Below are 19,144 nucleotides of genomic sequence, written 5' to 3' on the forward strand. Positions count from 1 at the left end.
ACATGGTGGCTCACAACCATGTGTTATGGGATCTAATGCCCCCTTCTGGTGTGTCTGAAGTAATACAGCCACAGTGTACTCATAACACACAATAAACAAATCTTAAAAGAACAGTTAGTAGAAAGGGAACTACAGAAGCCCAAAAGCAAGGTTAGTGCATTTACAGACTTCCCAGAACTAGGGACTTTGATGAATTAGGTTTTTGTTTCCATTTGGCAGGTGGTGCTGCCTGTGTGCTGGGTTCCATGACCTGAACCGTTCTTCCATCCTCACCATGTTACAAAAAGACACACAGAACATCATACTACCACACACATGACATTTCTCTGATATAAGCAGAACAACAGATTCCTAGACACAGCCTACTGGTTGTTGGTACAGTGGGAAGGTCACAAGAAGCCATTGAAATGGGTATAGCATTTCCTTTTGGGGTGAGGATAATAACATTTTTTAAAACTAAAGATGATGAGGTCTAGCATAATGATGAACATCTTTAATCCCAGCACTAGAGAGGCAGAGGCGGGGCCAGCCTGGTCTAACAGTGAAACCAGGACAGCAAAGGATACAGAGAAAAACCTTGTCTCAGAAAACCAGATAATTAATTAGTAATAATAATAATAATAATAATGATAATAATAATAATAGTAATAAATAGTGGTGGCTAAACAGTATTATAAGCATATAAACCCACGTGCCATGATTTGTGACCTTTAATATGGTGTTTGTATGATGTTCTTTATTTAGTTAGGTTTTTTGTTTTTGTTTTTTCCAGCCTTGGGGATGCGATCCAGGACATCTATGCATGACAAGAGTTGTACCTACCTCATCATCCCTAAAACTAAACAAGAAATAAAAAGAGCCTTACTTTATAGTGTGAATTACTAATGAAAGACCAGGAAAAATCCTGACCCCCTAACAGGTGAAGTAGAAGACCCCTAGCAGGTAGCATAGAGCCAAAAATGTAGGATAGCAGGTTCAGTGACTCTGCTTCAGGAGCTGGCTGACCATAAAGAATTTATGGCCTTAAGGTCAGGGTGACTCTGTTTCAGAAACTGACTGGCCATAAAAACATAAAAGTTAAATAACAGATCATAAGCAATCTTGAGAAACAGGATGTTCCCCTCGAGATTCTTCACTGGGATTTTTGGTATTCTCCAATGACGTACCCCCCCCCCCAACTGTGGTTTGTTACCTTTAAAACCCCCTTCTCGCAGCCACTCGGGGTCAGACTCCTCTGCTCCTGCGTCTCGATATGAGTCTCGACCCCAGTGCACTGGTTAATAAAAAGTACCTCGTGTAATTGCAGCAAGGACGGTCTCTTGTGAGTTCTTGGGGGGTCGTGTTATCCCAAGACTTGACTGAGGGTCTCCCCTCTGTGGGGGTCTTTCGCTTCTACACCACAGAAATGCTGCTTCAGTTAGCAAGCATAACTGCCTAAATAGACTCAGAGAATTATTCTTACCCTCAACTTTCCACTTCTAATGAAAAAGAAAAAAGAAGTCATAAGAATGCAGCCTGGCATGGCTCTGGGCCTGCCATGCTTTTCACGACCAGTTTTCTCTGGTTTCCTGCTCTTGTTCACAAAGTCTTTCACAGCCTGACCCTGACTATTTATTGTTCCTGGTGGGAAATGGCCAAGATGCCAATGGGCTCTTGGATGTCCCCAGCACCAAAATCACCATGAGTCAGCACACAGCACACACTGCTCTTTTGTGAGATCTCTGCTGCCTGGACAGAGCAGGCTGTGCCGGATAGTGTGGGAGGGGTGGTCACCAGAGGAGGGAGGAGGGCTCTTTCTGCCTCCAGCAACCTCAGGACAGAATCTCTGTCCCTCGGGGAGCTTATCATTGGGATTTATGGCTTGTGCGCAGAAGTCATTGTACAAAACTGAGTGCTTTCTTTGTTGCATAGAACTTTAAGTACAGGTCACCAAAGAGAACGCCCACCTCCCGTGACATTTGCCACTGAGTGCCACTGTTGAGGTGCAGGGAGTCATTGGCAATAATGGAAGCTGCCCTGGAGATGCTCTTTACAGGAGGCCGGACTGTAGTGGAGAGGAAATGGCAGCACTATTTTTGTAGTCTGAGAGGTTGGGTGTGGTAGGTCACAGCGGGAGAGTGAGCTGGTTTGTTTGACTGGTTCTCACAACACAGTAAGTTCAGAGAAGATTCCCTGGGGTTCTGTGGAGCTGCAACAGCACCACCCTCACTGCTTCTACTAAACTGAGATGCTCCTCCATCCCCTGCTTCTGAAGTGAGCCCAGGCATCCTGCAGCCTTTAGCTTGGTGCCTGACCAGAGAAATGTTACTGGCATTGTCATTGCATCTCCAGCCTCCGAACTTGACTGTCTGCCTTTCGGAAGTTGCTGTGTTTGTGTTCGTTTGGCACCAGCCCTCTCATTTATATAGAAGACAGCATCTGGCTCTCCCCAACCACGGTAATTTGATGGGGCAAGATTGCCATCTCACATTATAGCAGCTGCTTTTTTCACGTGCTTAGTCTTTGTTCTTTTGAGATCCAGAAACCACATCACTGTTAAGTTAGAATGTAGAAAACAGAGTGTCCTTCCATCAAAGACTTGAATTTCACTAGTGCTGTCAAGGTACATTTGCAATCCGATCTCAGCCTCTGTTAGGACTAAAAACAATACGACACAAAGCGCACTTCCCCTTTAACGTTTGTGATTAGACATGGTCCGTAAACCATAAAATCAAACTTTAAAATTTTATGGTTATGGGCTGGAGAGATGGCTCAGCGGTTAAGTGCACCGATTGCTCTTCCAGAGGTCCTGAGTTCAATTCCCAGCAACCACACGGTGGCTCACAACCATGTGTAATGGGATCTGATGCCCTCTTCTGAAGACAGCTACAGTGTACACCTATACATAAAATAAATAATTTAAAAAATATATGGTTACTAAGCCAGGGCATTGTGGCAAGGCAGAGGCAAGTGGATCTCTGCCTTTGAGGCCAGACTCTACAGAGAGAGTTTCAGGACAGACAGGGCTACATAGAGAAACCCTATCTTGAAAAAAATATTAGCATATTCACCCAGTTGCACAACCATCACCACAATGTAACTTTTGGACATTTTTATTATTTGCCATAAAAGAGGGTTCATTACTTTTCACACTTCTCTGGTCCCTGGTAACTCTTGCTCTGCCTTCTGACTCTAGATGTGCCTATTTCAGACACTTTGTATAAATAGATCCTACAGTACCTCTTGTGTTGGGGTTTGGAAAATGCTCTGTCTTGTACTTCATTCTTATGGCTGAGCAATACTGCATTGTATGAAAATACATTGTGTTTACACACCTGCTGATGGACGTTTGGATTGTTTCCGCTTTTGCACTATTACGTGATACAGGTATGGGCATTCATGTATAAGTTTCTTTGTGAACCCATCTTTCCACACCCTTTGGATGGAGGCCAAGAAGTGACCTGTACCTGCATGTTAACTATTTGGAAGGTGGCTGATCTTCTTTCCAAAGGAGATGTACAATCTGGGCTTTCCATCAGCAGTGAGTGAATGTAACTATCTGTCCACATCCTCAGCAACATTACTTTTTGTTTTTTTATTACAGCTATTTTAGTAAAGATGAGGTATTTCAGTATGCTGCTCAGTATAGAGTTGAGGGCTGCTAATACCAAGTATGTTTCCATATCCTTATGTCCCATCTGTGGTTCTTCTGAGCATAAATGTCTACTCAAATACCATATTTTTAATACCAGATATCTATTGTTATTATATATTCATTATTGTAGCTTCGCCTTTGTTGTTCTTTTTGTAAAGGTTCTTTTTACTGTGGGTCTAGCTCCGTAGCATAGCTCTTGCTTCTCTATGGGATTTGGCTCAATCCTGCACTTCAGATACTTTAAGCACCAGGCCCTCACTCACCCCAATCTGCCTTTTCAGTTTCCTGATGTTATCTCTTGAAGGGCTAAAGCCTCAATTTTGACGAGCCCTAATTCATACTATTTAAAAGGGTTGTTGTTTCTATTGTAGCATCCAAGAAATTATCACCCTGACCCATCCTAGGTAATGGGAGGGGTGCACACCAGCGTTTTCTCCTCAGAGATCTTTAGCTTTAGACAAGATATTTGAGTTCTTAGCTGTATGTGACATGGTGTGGTGGGCCAACAACAGTAATCATTAAATGTGGATATCCATTTAACTGTGCTGGAAGATTCTCTTTACCAGCTGAGGCGTCTGAATGCTTGTCAAGTACCACTGAATTGAAAATGTATGGTGTACTTTCTACCCCATTTGGTTTGGTTTGATACACTCTTATCCATGGCCATTTGAAGGAATGTCATCCATCTTCGTGTGTGCAGTTTTTTTGTTTTTTCCATTAGTCTATTCTGGCTCTCTTTAATTTCTTCGTAAATATTATGATCTATACATTCATCCACCTAAACTAAATAAAAATTTACTTGGTATGGATTGCCTTAAATTGGCAGGTCCATTTTGGGAGCATTACCATCTTAATATTAAGGCTTCCAACCTACACAGTTCCTCTTCCTTATTATCTTGTTTTCCTTCAATAGTACTTGATACTTTTTTTTTGAGACAGGGTTTCACTATGTGTCTTGGCTGGCCTACGGCTCTATACCATAGATTAAGCTGGCCTCATAGAGATCCACCTCCTGCCCCAAGTCCTGGGATCAGAGGTGTGACTTCTTTTATGCTGCACCCCAGGGGCACTCCTTGAACATGACACCTACTGCTTTTGATCTTGCTAATCCAGTTTCACACCTTTGTTAAATTATTCATTGCTAGTTTACCTATTTCTGACCTTGTGTCAACTACCTCCAATAGTGTGACTTAGTTTTATTTCTTCCCTTTTTCCTGCCCTGGTAGACATCTTGGAGGGCATTTCCTGGTTTTTCTATGGAAGGAGAAAACTGGTGGCCATTGGTTATCAAGCAATTCATGAACATTTGTCTTCATCTGTATCTTTTAACTGTTTCTTTTCCTTTTTGCGACATGGTTTAATTTTGCTAGGACCTTAAGCTACTTTTAGCCTCTGTTACAAAACAATAAAACCCAACAGAATTTATTGCTATCTTCTGGGGATGTTTACCCTTGAACAAGGAGAAACAATTGTTGGCCTGGCTCTTAAGGATGGGCAAAGAGTCAACATACAGTGCCTGATGGGGTATTCAAAATTACTGAGTCCTTTAGAGTTGCTAGGGAACACACCTTCATTGACTCAGGGTCTCTATGCTAGACACCACCACCAGGCCTCCTTTACTTCTTTAAATCAAGGCAATCTCACTAGGCTGCCCAGCAGGCCTTGAACTTTCAGATCCTCCTCCCTCACTGTCTTAAGTAGCTAGAATTACAGGTCTACACCATGGCCTTGCAGGAGTTCTTTAGAATAGACATCCTAAGTGAAAACAGACTCAGGAAATGAGGTGAACTGGGGGCAGTCCCCCTGTGTACTTTTGGGAGCTCGGTCTTCCATGATCTGTGTGTTCCCCTTTTGTAAGTAGCCTCGGAGGAAGCAGAAAAGGCTAAGGGTAAAAACATAAGGAGGAAAACCAAGCTCTGCCTTTGCCATCCTGTGACGGTGAAAGCCTCCCTGGATGGCTTGTTTCCAGCACTTGCAGAGACTACCTTTCCCCTAAAGACAGGACATTCCTGAGACAAGAATGAACTGGACTGCCCAACCTGAATTTCAAGGAAAGATTTGCTCTCAGACTCGGTCTTAGCTGGGTGCTTTCAGCCAGGAGCTACTTGGAGGCCTGGCATTTCTCCAAGCCAGGTTTAGCAGATGAGGTTTCTAATTTAATGTCAATTGACTACTGGTTTCCTGATTCTGGAAATGAACCTCAAATAACACCCAAGAAAGGCAGGGAAGGTAACTGGGATATGACTCAAACTTCAGGGCATCTAAATTTCCTTTTTTTTTTTGGTAATTTTCAAAACAGGTTTCTCTGTGTATCCCTGGCTGTCCTGAAACTCACTCTGTAGACTAACTAGGCTGGCCTCAAACTCAAAGAGATCTGTCTATCTCTCCCACCCTATTGCTGGGATTAAAGTTGGGCATGACCACCCAGCTCCTGGGAAACTGTATCGCAGCCAGAACACTAGGAGACAGTTTGCAGTCAGACCCATTTCATTTTATTATGAACAAACACAACCTCAGATGAGTAGAAATACTTTCAGAGTTGGTATTAATGAAAATTATTAGATTACAAATAACTACTGTTGCACATAATAAAGGAAAAATCCCACCCAAGGAAGGAAATGGAGTCCTGCATGTTTTCAGAGCAATGAGTATACATTATCTACTGCATCCATTCAACCTCTGAGAAGAATGATGTAGATTAGCAATGTCATCTGGGACATAGGCACATGTCAAGTCCAGGGTGGACGGTTACTATATAAAAATGTGCAGGACTTAAATACTCCTCTGCTGAGGATCCCCAAATGTTTTATAAAGAGCATTTACTCTTGCTCACACCTACCCATGGAGGTAGGTCAGGAATATTATCCCAGTTTCACAGAATACTGAGTCACATTATTGTTCGGCGACATGCCCAGTGCTACGGTTTGAGTCTGTCCCATAATTCATGGGTTGGAAACTTAATCCCCAATGCAACAGTGTTGACAGCTGGGTCCAGTAAGAGCTGATTAGGTCAGGAGGGCACTCCCCTCGTTAACATCCCTTATCCAAGGAGTGAATTCATTATTGTCAGAGTGGGACTGTTATAAAAAACTGAGAGTCGGTAGGCGGCCCTGGCCTCCACCACCAGAGTAACATGGCCACCACTTTCTTAACTTTCCTACTAACCTATTTCAACTAAAGAAGACACTCAGAACACTAGCAAACCAGGAAGAAAAGCTTTCACTTTAAATGCTACAACCAGCCTTTAAATCTTAAAACAAGTAACAAAACCTACAAATCTCATACGTTCAAATGACTTCCACCATCCATCGGCTACGGGCACTTCATAAAAACTGCCCCAAGAGAAGTTCCCAAAATGAAGACCCCCCTCCCCAGAGGAAATACTGCAGGTCAAAGTCCAACTAACCCTCCAGCAAGGCCAGTTTCGATCCTGCCACATTTACAGGCTCTCCGGTTTTAAAGAATCCAGAGGAAAGGAACGCAGGCTCATGAGCAACACTAGCTAGAAAAGAGGTAAGGCACCCAAGTCAAATTTTAGCCTGTCCGGGAGGCAAGGACTGTTAGAAAACTCAACCAGATCTTAGTTTCTTATTAACATGCCACTTGGTTTGAGTTCTAAAATCTTGACAGTAGTGTTTCTTAGTGAGCTGGTACACCCTTACCAACAGATGCATTACGTGGTTAATGGGGTCCTCAGCCATGGCATGATTCAGATCCACGGGGCAGGCTAAGAAGAGAGCTGCTTTTATTTTCCGAATTTTATTAAGCGGGCACCGGATAACCAGTGGAACTTAAATCATTCAAAAGGCATCTCCACAGGTCAGCAAATTCTAATCTCCCCAGAATCCTATTTTACTGGACAGTTAAAGGATAAGGCTACTTTCAAGTGGGCACACAGAGGTCCTAAAGGCGCTCTATTCAACTAACAAGGAAGACTGGTCCCTCCAACCACAGCCAATCTTAATATGACCAGCCTCCGGCGTCGCCACACAGCACTTTTTATGCAAAGTTCGTGGCATCTCAGATCTACCCTAGCCAAAGCTTTCAAACTGAGGCACTTAAGAGCACAACCTTAACAGTTGTATTTTCCGCTTAGCCAACACGGTCTTCCTTGTAAAAGCACAGCATCACCCGGTTAGCCCAGAAAGCTTTGCTGACTGCAGGGAACATGGAGCATGCTCTACCCTAACTCACAGGAATCGTGTCTTGCGCCAGCCAGACCATTTGTTTCAGGATGACTGAGGAGACAAAGAGCCTCCTCTCTGAGCCACAGATGTTTCTAGAGAGTTGGCCAAACTTTTTCTTTAAAAGTTGACAGAGTGTCAGAAGCCCGGGAGGGATAGAGGTGGAGAGAAACCTGGAAGCCGCCGGAAAGAGATAACCAGCTCGGCCTACTATAGACAGGGGTGGTATCTCTGCATGAGGAAGCTGCTAAGACCGCACAACTCTTTCCGCCTGGAAAAATCCACGACCTTTCTGCCTAGAGCAAGACTAAATGTCAAAGAGGAAAGAAAAAACAAACAAACAAACAAACAAAAAAAAAAAAAAAACCCAACAACAAAAATTATCCCAAAATATATAAAATGGGTAGGGGAAGAGAGGCAGATGTGGTTGAGCAAAAGATGTCAGCCATGCATTTCAGGCCACAAAGCTAGTGAGGCATAAGACAATATTACTGCAGGGGAAGCCTTACCATATCAGTGGGGCCGAAGGGAGCTAAAACCTAACCTGCTCCACCAGAGCACCCCAAAAATGGTGCAGTTCCCTGGCAAGGCGCCCCTAGAAGCTTGAGAACTGCCTACAGGGACTTGACTTCCAACTTCTCCATCCGCTGCCCAACGGTGGGAGGAAGGTGTTGGGCTGCACTCACTGAGTGTTTGTAGGATCCAGGACAGACTTTGTCTTTTCAGTTTTAACTGTGACCCAAGCTCAATTCTTAAATTTCTTCCATTGTCAGAATTGCCACGGCTAACCTTAACTTGAAGACGTTAGAACAGGAATTAGAAAGATTCTGGGGGTGCAGCTCACAGATGCTCAAAACCAGAGCGACTGCCCTCATGGATTCCAAACACGAACGCGCCTCACTGGAGGACCCCTTGCTCTGCATTTCCTGTTAATTGTTGTTTTTAAATTTTTAAACAAGGTTTCACTATCTAGCCCTGGCTGGCTTTGAACTCAGAGATCCACCTGCCTCTCGCCTCTCAAGTGCAGTGATTTAAGGAACACATGCCACCACGCCTGGCCCCAGGTCCTTGTCATTAAAGGAAAAGAAAATCCTTATTTTAGTAAAGACCACTTTTCCTACCAATTGTTTTTACTTTCCTACTTTTAAAAAAAATCTTCGGCCTAAACTACACTGAGATACTGATGTGTTACTGCGTTTTAGTGTCACCAAGTTCCATGGTTGTCACTTACTCAGAATTAGGAGAGAGGGCACTCTGTGTTGAAAGGCTTCAGCACCTCTGCCAGACAGAGCTGAGCCTATTCACACGAGATCCCCTCTCCCACAGCATTGATGAATCACAGCCTGCATGTTGAATTTGGCCCCTTAAGATTTACCTCTTTTATAAGCTCTCTGCCAAATAAAACTATTTTTTCTTCCCATTCCATCTGGCAAAGCCTGGACTAAAAAAAAAAAAAAAAAACAACAGGAGAAAGAAATCTCTCAGGATTTTTCTTGTATCTCTAGCTCAGATCAGTTTGAGACAAGTGGGGGTGGGGCATGAGCCTTGACTGTAGACCCTTGAAAAGTTGGTATACCCTGGAAGGTGAACACTGACCTAGAGCTGAGTGGCTGCTGGCTTGGGGAGGCAATGAGAAATGAGGTCATCAGGGACAAAGCAAAGGAAAAGAAAACAGAAGGGGGGATCAGCTTAGCATCGAAAGAAAGAGCTGTTGGCTTCCGATTTTGTCCGTTTTACAATACTGTACCAGCATGGGTTAACTTCATCATTTTAGCATCTGGGTAGCAATGCTCAGTGGTTAATTAACAGAACAGTAAGCCTCTGCCAAGCTGGCTTTTGGAACAGAAACTGGAAGCCTCCAAACTCAGCCACTCTTGCAGCTTTCTTCCCCAGTTCTCTTAATCCTGGCTAAGACAGCGGCCTTGGACACTCTCTTCCGGTCGTAAGCCAGGCCGAGGGCAGCCATGCAGTCGATGAAGAACGTGGTGAAGTTGATGTGCCAACGGTACTCACTGGCAGAGTAGTCGTAAGGGAAGGCGTGATGGTAGTTGTGGAAGCCCTCGCCTGCAACAGAAGCAAGGAGAGCCGTTAGGGGGCTCGGTGGTTGCTGCTTCCTCCTCTGCACTCACCTCTCACCCAGTGGGCTCCTCAGACTTTGGAGATTCAGGACTACAGGTGAGTGAATGGCTAAGCCCAGTTTCTTATACTCTGAACAAACAGACAGACACCACCAAAGGCTTCACATTTCCATTCATACTCTGGGATCTATACAACTTGTTCAAATTATTCTATGTCTATGAGGATCTTAGCAGTACTGTAGCGTACAGGTAATTTATTTCAAATATAAGTCTGTTTTCTCCTTCCACTATGTGGGTCTCAGGGATCAAACTCAGGTTGGTCAGGTTTGGCAGGTAGGTACCTTTACCTGATGAACCTTCATGCCAATCCAGAAAAGGTGCTTTTAATAAAATCCAAAGTGTGGGGGATGAAGAGATGGCTTAGTGATTAAGACTGACTGCTAATGGGATCTGGTGCCTTCTTCTGGTGTGTCTGAAGACAGTTACAGTATGTGTGTGTATGTATATGTATTATGTATGTATGTGTATGTATGTATGTATGTGTGTGTGTGTATGTATGTGTGTGTGTGTGTGTGTGTGTGTGTGTGTGTGTGTGTGTGTGTGTGGTAAGTTGTGGTATGTTGTACCAAGATATAAGAGCACCAATCTGAATAGTGTCATTGGATGACTCTTATACCACAGGTCTGCATAGAGAAAATTCTAACTTGAGGTCTTTGTCAAAGGCTGTTCTCAGAAAGAACAGAAAAATGTGGGCACAGGTAGCAGAGGAATGCCTTCATCCTGACAACCGGGGCTGAATTTATAGCTTGCACCCCACAATTCTGATCAAGAGATCTGATAGGAATCCCCAAGCAATGTTGTGGGAATGAGAGCTCTAGCAAAACAGAGGAGAAATCAGAAAAACAAAGGGCAAACAGGAAGAGGGTGGGCAGGGTGAGAAGGTTTGAACGCTAATGGCTTGGGTACCACTCATGGATAGCTGTACTCTAGAGAGATAAGAATGCTATCTATCCATGTACATACTTGAAATGAACTGCACTGAGTTATAATGTTACCTTTTGTACAGCATGGCTTAACTAAACACATGAGGCTTACATCCATGGAGATGACCCTACGTTTCTTTCCTTTCCTTTTTTTTTTTTTAAGATTTATTTATTTACTATATATAAGTACACTAGAGGTGTCTTCAGACACACCAGAAGAGAGTATCAGATCTCATTACACATGATTGTGAGCCACCATGTGGTTTCTGGGAATTGAACTCAGTACCCCTGGAAGAGCAGTCAGTGCTCTTAACCACTGAGCCATCCCTCCAACCCAGACCCTACCTTTCTATTTATGACTCCCTGCCCCGAGTGAGACTCCAGACTTGCCAGAGGTAATTAGGAAATGGAAGAACTCAAAAGGGCCCACTATAGGCACATTTTCCCCCTTTCCAGAGAAGTTATGGCCACTTAAAAGAATTCCCCAATAAAAACTACCACCCTCCCCCAAGTCTCACAGTGGGAAATATAAAAATCATATCATTTTCATTCCTGGCCAAAAAGTCATATTGTAATTCCTCTGGCTCCTGGCCAAGTATCTCTAGCAGCAAGCCACCAGAGGTGGTGGGGACTTACCCACAGCTCCCATGGAAACCAAGATGTTCTCTCGAGAGCTGATGTTCTTGTCGTAGGGGCGATAACCATAGAGGTGGGCGGCACTGTTCACCAGCCAGGTGGCGTTGAGCACCACGGCATAGCGCAAGAAGGTGCTGACGCACAAGCTGTTTACAAAAGTTTCACCCCAGCAGTACCAGGGCACCAGTGTGGGCAGGATGAAACACATCAGCAGCAGGCCGGGCTTGTAGTACCTACGATGACACGGCACATGTTAGAGCTCATGGAGAGAGGAGTCTCACACTCCCATGGACTGTCCACTCCCTGCAGTCAGGGCTGATTTTCTATGTCCCATAAATAAAGAGAAGGAAGCAGCCATTTGAGAGCAAATGCTGTTAGCTGTTCAGATGGGGTGATATGGCTGCAGTAGATCCTCGTTCCTTCCTAGGTTGCCTACGGCCCTCATTCTTTCCTGGGCTGCCTAGGTCTCTTCCTTTCTTTGAATGATTTATTTATGTACGTGAGTACACTACTGCAGTTGGATCCCATTACAGATGGTCGTGAGCCACCATGTGGTTGCTGGGAATTGAACTCAGGACCTCTTCAAGAGCAGTCAGTGTTCTTAACCGCCGAGCCATCTCTCCAGCTCCTGCCCCCTTTGTGTTTCTCTCATGACAACTGGAATCTTCACTTAGCATGTAGTGTTGTGCCTCTATTTCTCTGCCAACCCCACCACCAAACTTGGGCCTTGAGCAGACCACAACACTATCCCTCAGGTACACAAGACCACAGCTCCAAGGAAACTGTCTCCCCATGTACTTCAGTAGCTGCATCTTTCTCTCACATCCTAGGAATTTACCTGCATCTAACTCCTTGTTTTCTCAATCTTTCCTACCACCTAACTCGTGCCCTTCCCAAGAGTGGGCAACACTTCTGCCTCATGCTGCTAGAAAACCCTTTGGTAATTCGGTTGCTAACTTAACTACTTAAGTCTGCGTGGAGGAGTGCGTAGGAAGGATGTCAGCAATATGTCTTCATCTCTCTTTCTCTCTCTCTCACACCTGGGATTTCAAGCAGAGGGCTGCACTCCTAACTCTTTAGCTCACCACTAAAAGCAAAGCCTCTCCCTGGAACACTTGTGATGTCTCCATGAAGCTGTGGCTTCAACGCCTACTCCCTGCTCTTTGTATTCACTGGTTTAGACAAATCCTGATTTGCACAGTGACTATCTGGATTCTTGACTCCTCACCCTCCTTGTAGTAGGCCACTTATTCTTCTTTCTCTTGTCTTTTTAAAGAATTATTTTATGTATATGAATACAATGTAGCTGTTCTCAGATCCCATTACAGATGGTTGTGAGCCACCGTGTGGTAGCTGGGAATTGAACTCGGGACCTCTGGAAGAGCAGTCAGTGCTCTTAACCACTGAGCCATCTCTCCAGCCCCACTTATTCTTTCAAGATAAGCTCTCTATTACACTCAGTTCTCTGCCCCTCTACCCCCACCCCAGACTAGGACAGTGAACAGGGTATTACTTTTGTTTTGCAATTAAATGGTTCCAGTAAGAATGCACACCAAGAGAAATGAGTTTATCTCTGTGGCCTATAGGATGTTAAAAAATATGTTTTAAAATGGATCTGAACATGTACACACAGTAAGTCATGGCTTTTACTTTATAGTTCCTAATAACAAATGCAGACAGTGTAAACCGCACATTCCCAGGGGTCACATCCTCAGCCTCCACTCACCTCCTCTGGAACATCACCAGCTTCTCAGCTTTGAGGTCAGACATGTCCAGTTTTCCTCCCTTCTCTTTGACAGCTGGGTGTTTGCGCACAAGCAGCCAGCCCACGTGTGAGAAGAAAAAGCCACGGCGGGAATTGTGAGGGTCAGCGTGTGTTTCTGAGAACTTGTGGTGGGCGCGGTGATCTCGGGCCCATTCATATACGTCATTCTGGAAGCAAGAAAGAGGAGCTCGGTATTGAGAAAAGATGCCCTCGAAGGCGAATGCAAGGGCCTACATGTCTGTAAAGGCCTGGAGCTCTCAGCTCAACTCACAAAATCCTCAGGACTCCGGCTCAAGAATATGCACAGGGTGAAGGTAAGGGGCTATCCTGTGCTTCCCACTTGCCTTAGAGGTACGCATAGAAAAAGCAATTTAAAGTCCCAGAGCAGAGGAACAGCGCAGTCACTTCCTGGGGCACAAAAATCGAGGGTGGGTAAGTCACAGTCCTCCCGTTTCCTTAGCAACATAGTGAGAATCTTTTTAACGTGAATTTTATGCGTGGGAGTACAGGTGTATACACGGCATGGCCCACGTGTGGTCAGAGGACAACTTTCAGGACTCAGTTCTTCCCTTCCATAGCACAAGATCAAACTTGTGGACCTTGCACTGAAAGCACATTAACCCACGAGCCATTTTGATGATCCACAGCTTTTTACCAATGGCTATGAACAGGGTGTGTAGAGAGCGTGCATCCTACGGCTCAGTTAGTTACAAGTGGCCTGCTTCCTAGGGTACTCCTCTGAGAAACTCATCTTAACACCTCCACCAAATGGCAGCTCTTTCTGCCCAGTAACAAGGCCAGCATGTAACTCCTGAACATGGGCATATCTCCAAAGGACCTCTGGGCCTGTGTCCTGCCATACCTCAAGAGCACACCACTTTGTCCCCCAAGAACACTAGGTATCTTTTAAAGGTAAAGTGGCTATGCCAGGAAGGGTTAGGCAAATCTGGTGATCAGCTCAAATCTTGACAGGACAGAGGAAATTAATTTGCTTTCCTAGTTTCCTCTTGCTGCAAATTAAACCTACTAGTGGCTATCCTGTGTCCTTAGAGCTTAGAGGACACAAGGGTCCTCTACCAAGTCTCTATCTCTTCTCTGCTGTAAGCTTGTTGCTTGAATATTCCTCCCATCACAGCCTTACACCAGGCAATCTCTAGGTGTGTCTCCTCATCTGTAGAGGGGTAGTAACAACAGCATCACCAATCTGTTGTGAGGCCTTAAAAGAACCCCAGGGTGGATGACACATGTGGGTCTGCCCCACTGTGGTCGAATCGAAGACAGTCACCTTAAAATGAACTGTTCACTTATGCCCTCTATATTAAAGACCCACAATTGCCAGGCTATGTGACACCACTGGGACCCTGAAATAAAAACTGACCCTTTCTTACTTCCCCTCACAAGTGACTCTATTGTATATGGACTTTAGCATTTGAATCTGCACTCTAGGGGACCACATGGCACTAGAAATAATGACAGTCTTAGTAAACTATCCAGATGTTGATTCCTGACCACCCACCACTGGGCAGACATAGCCCTCAGCACCTGCTTCTTACCTGGAATGCCATGGTGTTGGCGATGATGAGGAAGAGCCTCAGGGGCAGCCGAGCCTTGTAAGTTCTGTGGCTCCACAGGCGATGAGCCCCGGCCGTGATGCCCAGGGCACTGATTACGTAGTACAAATAAGCTGTTGGGCAAGAAAGTTGGGTGTCACCAACAGGCCAGATCCGGGAGGGAAGTATGCCAAGAATCGTCTCCTGGCACTAGTCAGCTAGCCTCTGGGTAAAGGCCTGGCTCTCCCTGCAACCCTGGGATGCATTAGTCTGTGAAACCTCATGGATTTTACCACTTTGTCATGAGTCTGGGTATCACTGGATTTTGGCCTAGTGCTAATCTTTTTTGACCTCTAACAGTCCTCTAAAGATGTCTGGTCAGGAAACTGCATCTCTTCAACCAAGAACCCATCCATACCCAAGGGCAATTTTGAAGCACCAGCCAGATCAGCTTGGGCAATGGCTAATTGGAGGAGACAAAGTGACATACTGAATAGCTAATAACACACAAGGCTTTTAGCAGAGGTACAGAAAGCATCAACACAGTAGCAGTAAAACAGGAAGTCAGATTTGCACAATGGCTCCACCGTTATATTCTCATATTCTCCACACACCTTGTACAAGGTGAGTTCTATTAGTATCTGTTGAAGAAATAGATTCTGGGACGGTCGTTTGTCTGCTGTGGAGGGTGGGTGGCCCATCTGCCATCCTTGTTCTATCTGGCCCCCAAGATCTGCTCCCCCATTCCCGTGTCTCTCACTGGCCATGGTCCTGTCTATCCAGACTCTCACCCTGAATGTTAGATGCTCAAAGCTGGCAAATGACCATTGCTCCACTGTCCTTGAAGCAGGAAAGCTCAGGAAGTGCCAGTCGTCATATCTCACTGGGAAGGAGGGCGGTACACCCATCTGACCCCTCCCCCAGCCCCCCACCCATGAGCAGGACTAGGGAGCGAGGGCCTTGGTAGAATCAGCTAATCCTGGCTCCCTCCCAAGAAACAAAGGACCTTCACAGGCTTCGGAACTTAGTTGCTACTGGAAACGCCTCACATTGTACTAACTGCTCTGTGTCCTGCTGCAGCCAGATAACGTTTCCTGAGAAAGCTCTCTCCTCCTTCCCCACTCCCGTCCCTCCGACATGATCCCAGGAGAGCAACTGTGGGATGAAAGGCCTTCATACCCGTGTCTGGGAAAATCCTACGGTAACCAGAGCCCTGTATCACGGGATAGTTTTGGACAGACAAAAAGCCGTTCATTGAGCACCAACGGTACACCCCCACTTGTTTCATGCTGCAGATGACCCAGGCAGATTGGATCCAAAAACACAGGGAGAACAGGGGGTTGTGCATGTGCAACCACACAGGACACACAAACCTAGGCAGTCTTAGGCCTCTTCAGGCCGCCTCTCAGTCTAGCAAATAGGAGACTTAGATCCCTCCCCTGTCTCCCAAAGAGAAGTCTTCATAATGGTGAACAGAAATCATATCATAGCTTTAACTTCAGAAACAGGCTGGGGGGAGCTTTGTTCTCTCTCCCAATGCTGACAAAAGTATCTATTCAGCTAGGGGGATATAGAGTCCACAAAGGGACAAGAGCCTCTTATTAAAACAGCCGAGCCAGGAAAGAAGGCCGGCAGTGTACACAACTAACTTAACGAAGTATTCCATTCCTACTTTTGACAGAGATGTCTTGTGAAGATTATGAGTGGGAGCCAGAGGGTGGCGGTGCAGGCCTTTAATCCCAGCACTCAGGAAGTAGAGGCAGGCAGATCTCATGAGTCAGAGGCCAGTCTGGTCAATAGACCCAGTTTCAGAAGAGCCAGGGCTACACAGAGAAACCACTTGTAGGGCCTAGGAGGACTGAGATGGAGGCAGAGGCAGCTAACAATCAGACAACCAGCTCTCCTTCACACCGTCCTCCAAGAGACCTGCCATTTGCTCCTACACTCCAATACTGTTCCAGAAAACCAATTGTTCTAAAGAACCCCTTGCTCTTGGCCTCTCTGAGAGTACCAAGAGGCTCTGGACTCTGGACAGAACTCCAGTCCCTCCTTCCAGGTTCAAGGTTCAGTTGTGAAACCACCTGTAAAACACATGTGTGCAGCTAGGGGGCAGTATTGCCAACATATACCTATGGCTCCCCCAGGAGTTAGGCAGGTCAGTGACACAGGCTGCTCCAGGCTCTCTTCCTGATCAGGAGGTATGTGTTAGGTGCAGTGTGTGAGGGAAAGGTGCCCCAGAACTATGTGGACACAGGAGAAGAGGGCAGCAGGCTGAATAGAAGGTGAAACCCTCCTGAAACCTTATTTTATTCTAAGAATGGTTTGTTGACTGGCTTGTGCTAAACCTGGTGCCATACACCTTTGAACGTGGATACACAGGAGCCTGCTGCATCTTCCTCCAGGAAAACCAGCCTGGTCTAGCAAGGCAGGGAAGGCCCAACAGTTGAGCTTATATAAGCCCCCTCTGTTCTCTCCTCCTGAACAGCAGCCCATAGCTTTGTCCTCTCGCTGAACTCAGCAGGTTACCCACGAGGCCTGAGATCTAGCTCTTGGCTCTAATGTCTCTGAGGCAGAGCTTGTGGCTGGGACAAGTGCCATCAAGTGACTCATACAGAAAAGCTTGCTCAGAGACCTCAGCAGCAATGTTAAGAGGCCCTCAAGACTCGAGCCCCCACCCCCATTCTAACACCACGAGGTTCTTTTCCCAATCCAGCTGGTCCAACAAGAATCAAAAAAAAGGGGGCCACCGCCTTGGATCAGAGGCCACCTCTTTAAAGAGCAAAGAGAAACCTGAGGCACTGGCCCAAGACAAGGGGAGCTGCTCACCGAAGAGGCAGGTGTAGACCTTGCAGGAGGGAACCAGTGTGATCCCGTACAGAGCTCCCAAGTGCAACAGGGCCATAAGAATGATGTTCCGCCAGACGTACTCCAGCTTGGGCGGGGGCCCCTCCTCATCCTGGTAGTTGGGGTCATATAGATCATCTTTTATTTCAGGGCGAACATCTGCTCCCCAGTGGTGAGGATTCTTTTCAAACTTCTCTCCTCCATTCTGCTGTCCCCCAGAAGGTGGCGCTGTGATTGTGGTGGTGGCTGAGTAAGAGCCAGAGATCTGCAGCGAGGTGGGGGGGAGGTGGAGAATTAGGACTGCAGACGCGTGGGGGCAGTAGGGGTACTTTCCTCTAATATAACTGCGGGAAGGGTGCCACAGCGGCCATACCCCAGGGCCAAGGTTGTATGACTGTGGAGCGAACCACGAAATGGAACACTGAAATGTGCGGGCCGTCGGGAATAAACCTTATGATGAAGGGGCAGGAGAGATGCTCTATTAGCAGCACCCATAGCAATTCACAAAGGAAAATTTGCGCATATCGAAAAAAAAGGTCAGGTTTTACTTTAAGAAGCACAAGTTGAGGGATCAACTGTACCGAGTAAAAACCAGGTTATCACCCGGTCCAGAAACAATCAATCAAGGTTGAGTAGCTCGGAAATGATGGCTAAATGCTCCCAGCTGCTCTGAACTCTCTCCAACCCTCAACAACCACCCACCTAGAAGTCCGACCTGCACCCGCCAACCTGAGAGGGAGGGGCCATCGGGGGGAGCTCACCTCTTGCAGTATGTGGGCCGGCATCTTGGCGTCGGATGCTGGGGTCACGTACCCAGGGATGAGAACGTGCAGCGAGCTTCAGACCTCAGCGACAAAGGGTGCTGTGACTAAGTTTCTGCAGCCCGCTGCACGGTACAGCCCTGGGCCAGAGCTGGCAGTGGGGTATTAATGTCTCGTATTTCCTTAGGTTCGTTGTATTGATCAATGAACAGATAAAAAATCAAAAGCTGGCTTGCCAAGGCAGCCGCGGGCGAAGATAAGGATAGGAAATGAGAGGACGCCAAAATCGCAGCTTGCAGCCACCGATGTCCTGGAGTCGGAATACTGCAGACACCAACACCGCATTGTCCCATCCCTAGCCAGGCGGAGGGGGGCGATGCTAATGAGGCTTTCGTAAACTCTGGCTAGTCATTGGCCGATGGGAATTTGGTACCACCTCGTCCTGCTACTCTCATTGGCTCTGCACAATCTGCTGTTCCCTCTGCCCCCAGCTCCTCCCCCCTCCTCCCTTCTTTTTCTGCTCTTGGCTTCTCACCCATCCCCCGCTGGTCCTCCACCCAGCCCCCACCCTGCCACGGGGGCGCTTCAGCGCTCTCTCTGGGAGAGAAGACCCAATCTAGCAGTGGGGGTTGGCTACCGGGGCAGGAAGAATCCTAGAGGTACACGAAGTGGGAAAGCCACAATAGCGCCGACCACTCGCAACTCCATC

The 19,144-nt window shown here is 46.3% G+C and overlaps 1 protein-coding gene across 1 annotated transcript; it reads right to left on the reverse strand.

Annotated features, from left to right (window-relative positions):
* Positions 1–6,110: 6,110 nt before the first annotated feature.
* Positions 6,111–18,764, reverse strand: LOC308417344 (stearoyl-CoA desaturase 2). Its single transcript, XM_080912585.1, has 6 exons — positions 18,436–18,764; positions 17,657–17,939; positions 14,834–14,964; positions 13,242–13,447; positions 11,516–11,748; positions 6,111–9,882 (listed from the first exon to the last, which is right to left on the reverse strand). The coding sequence occupies exons 1-6, from the start codon at positions 18,457–18,459 to the stop codon at positions 9,683–9,685; spliced, it is 1,077 nt and encodes a 358-aa protein (XP_080768711.1). The 5' UTR covers positions 18,460–18,764; the 3' UTR covers positions 6,111–9,682.
* Between the last annotated feature and the right edge of the window lie 380 nt (positions 18,765–19,144).

This window comes from Micromys minutus (assembly GCF_963924665.1).
Source record: "Micromys minutus genome assembly, chromosome: 2".
In the NCBI taxonomy this organism is placed as follows: Eukaryota; Metazoa; Chordata; class Mammalia; order Rodentia; family Muridae; genus Micromys; species Micromys minutus.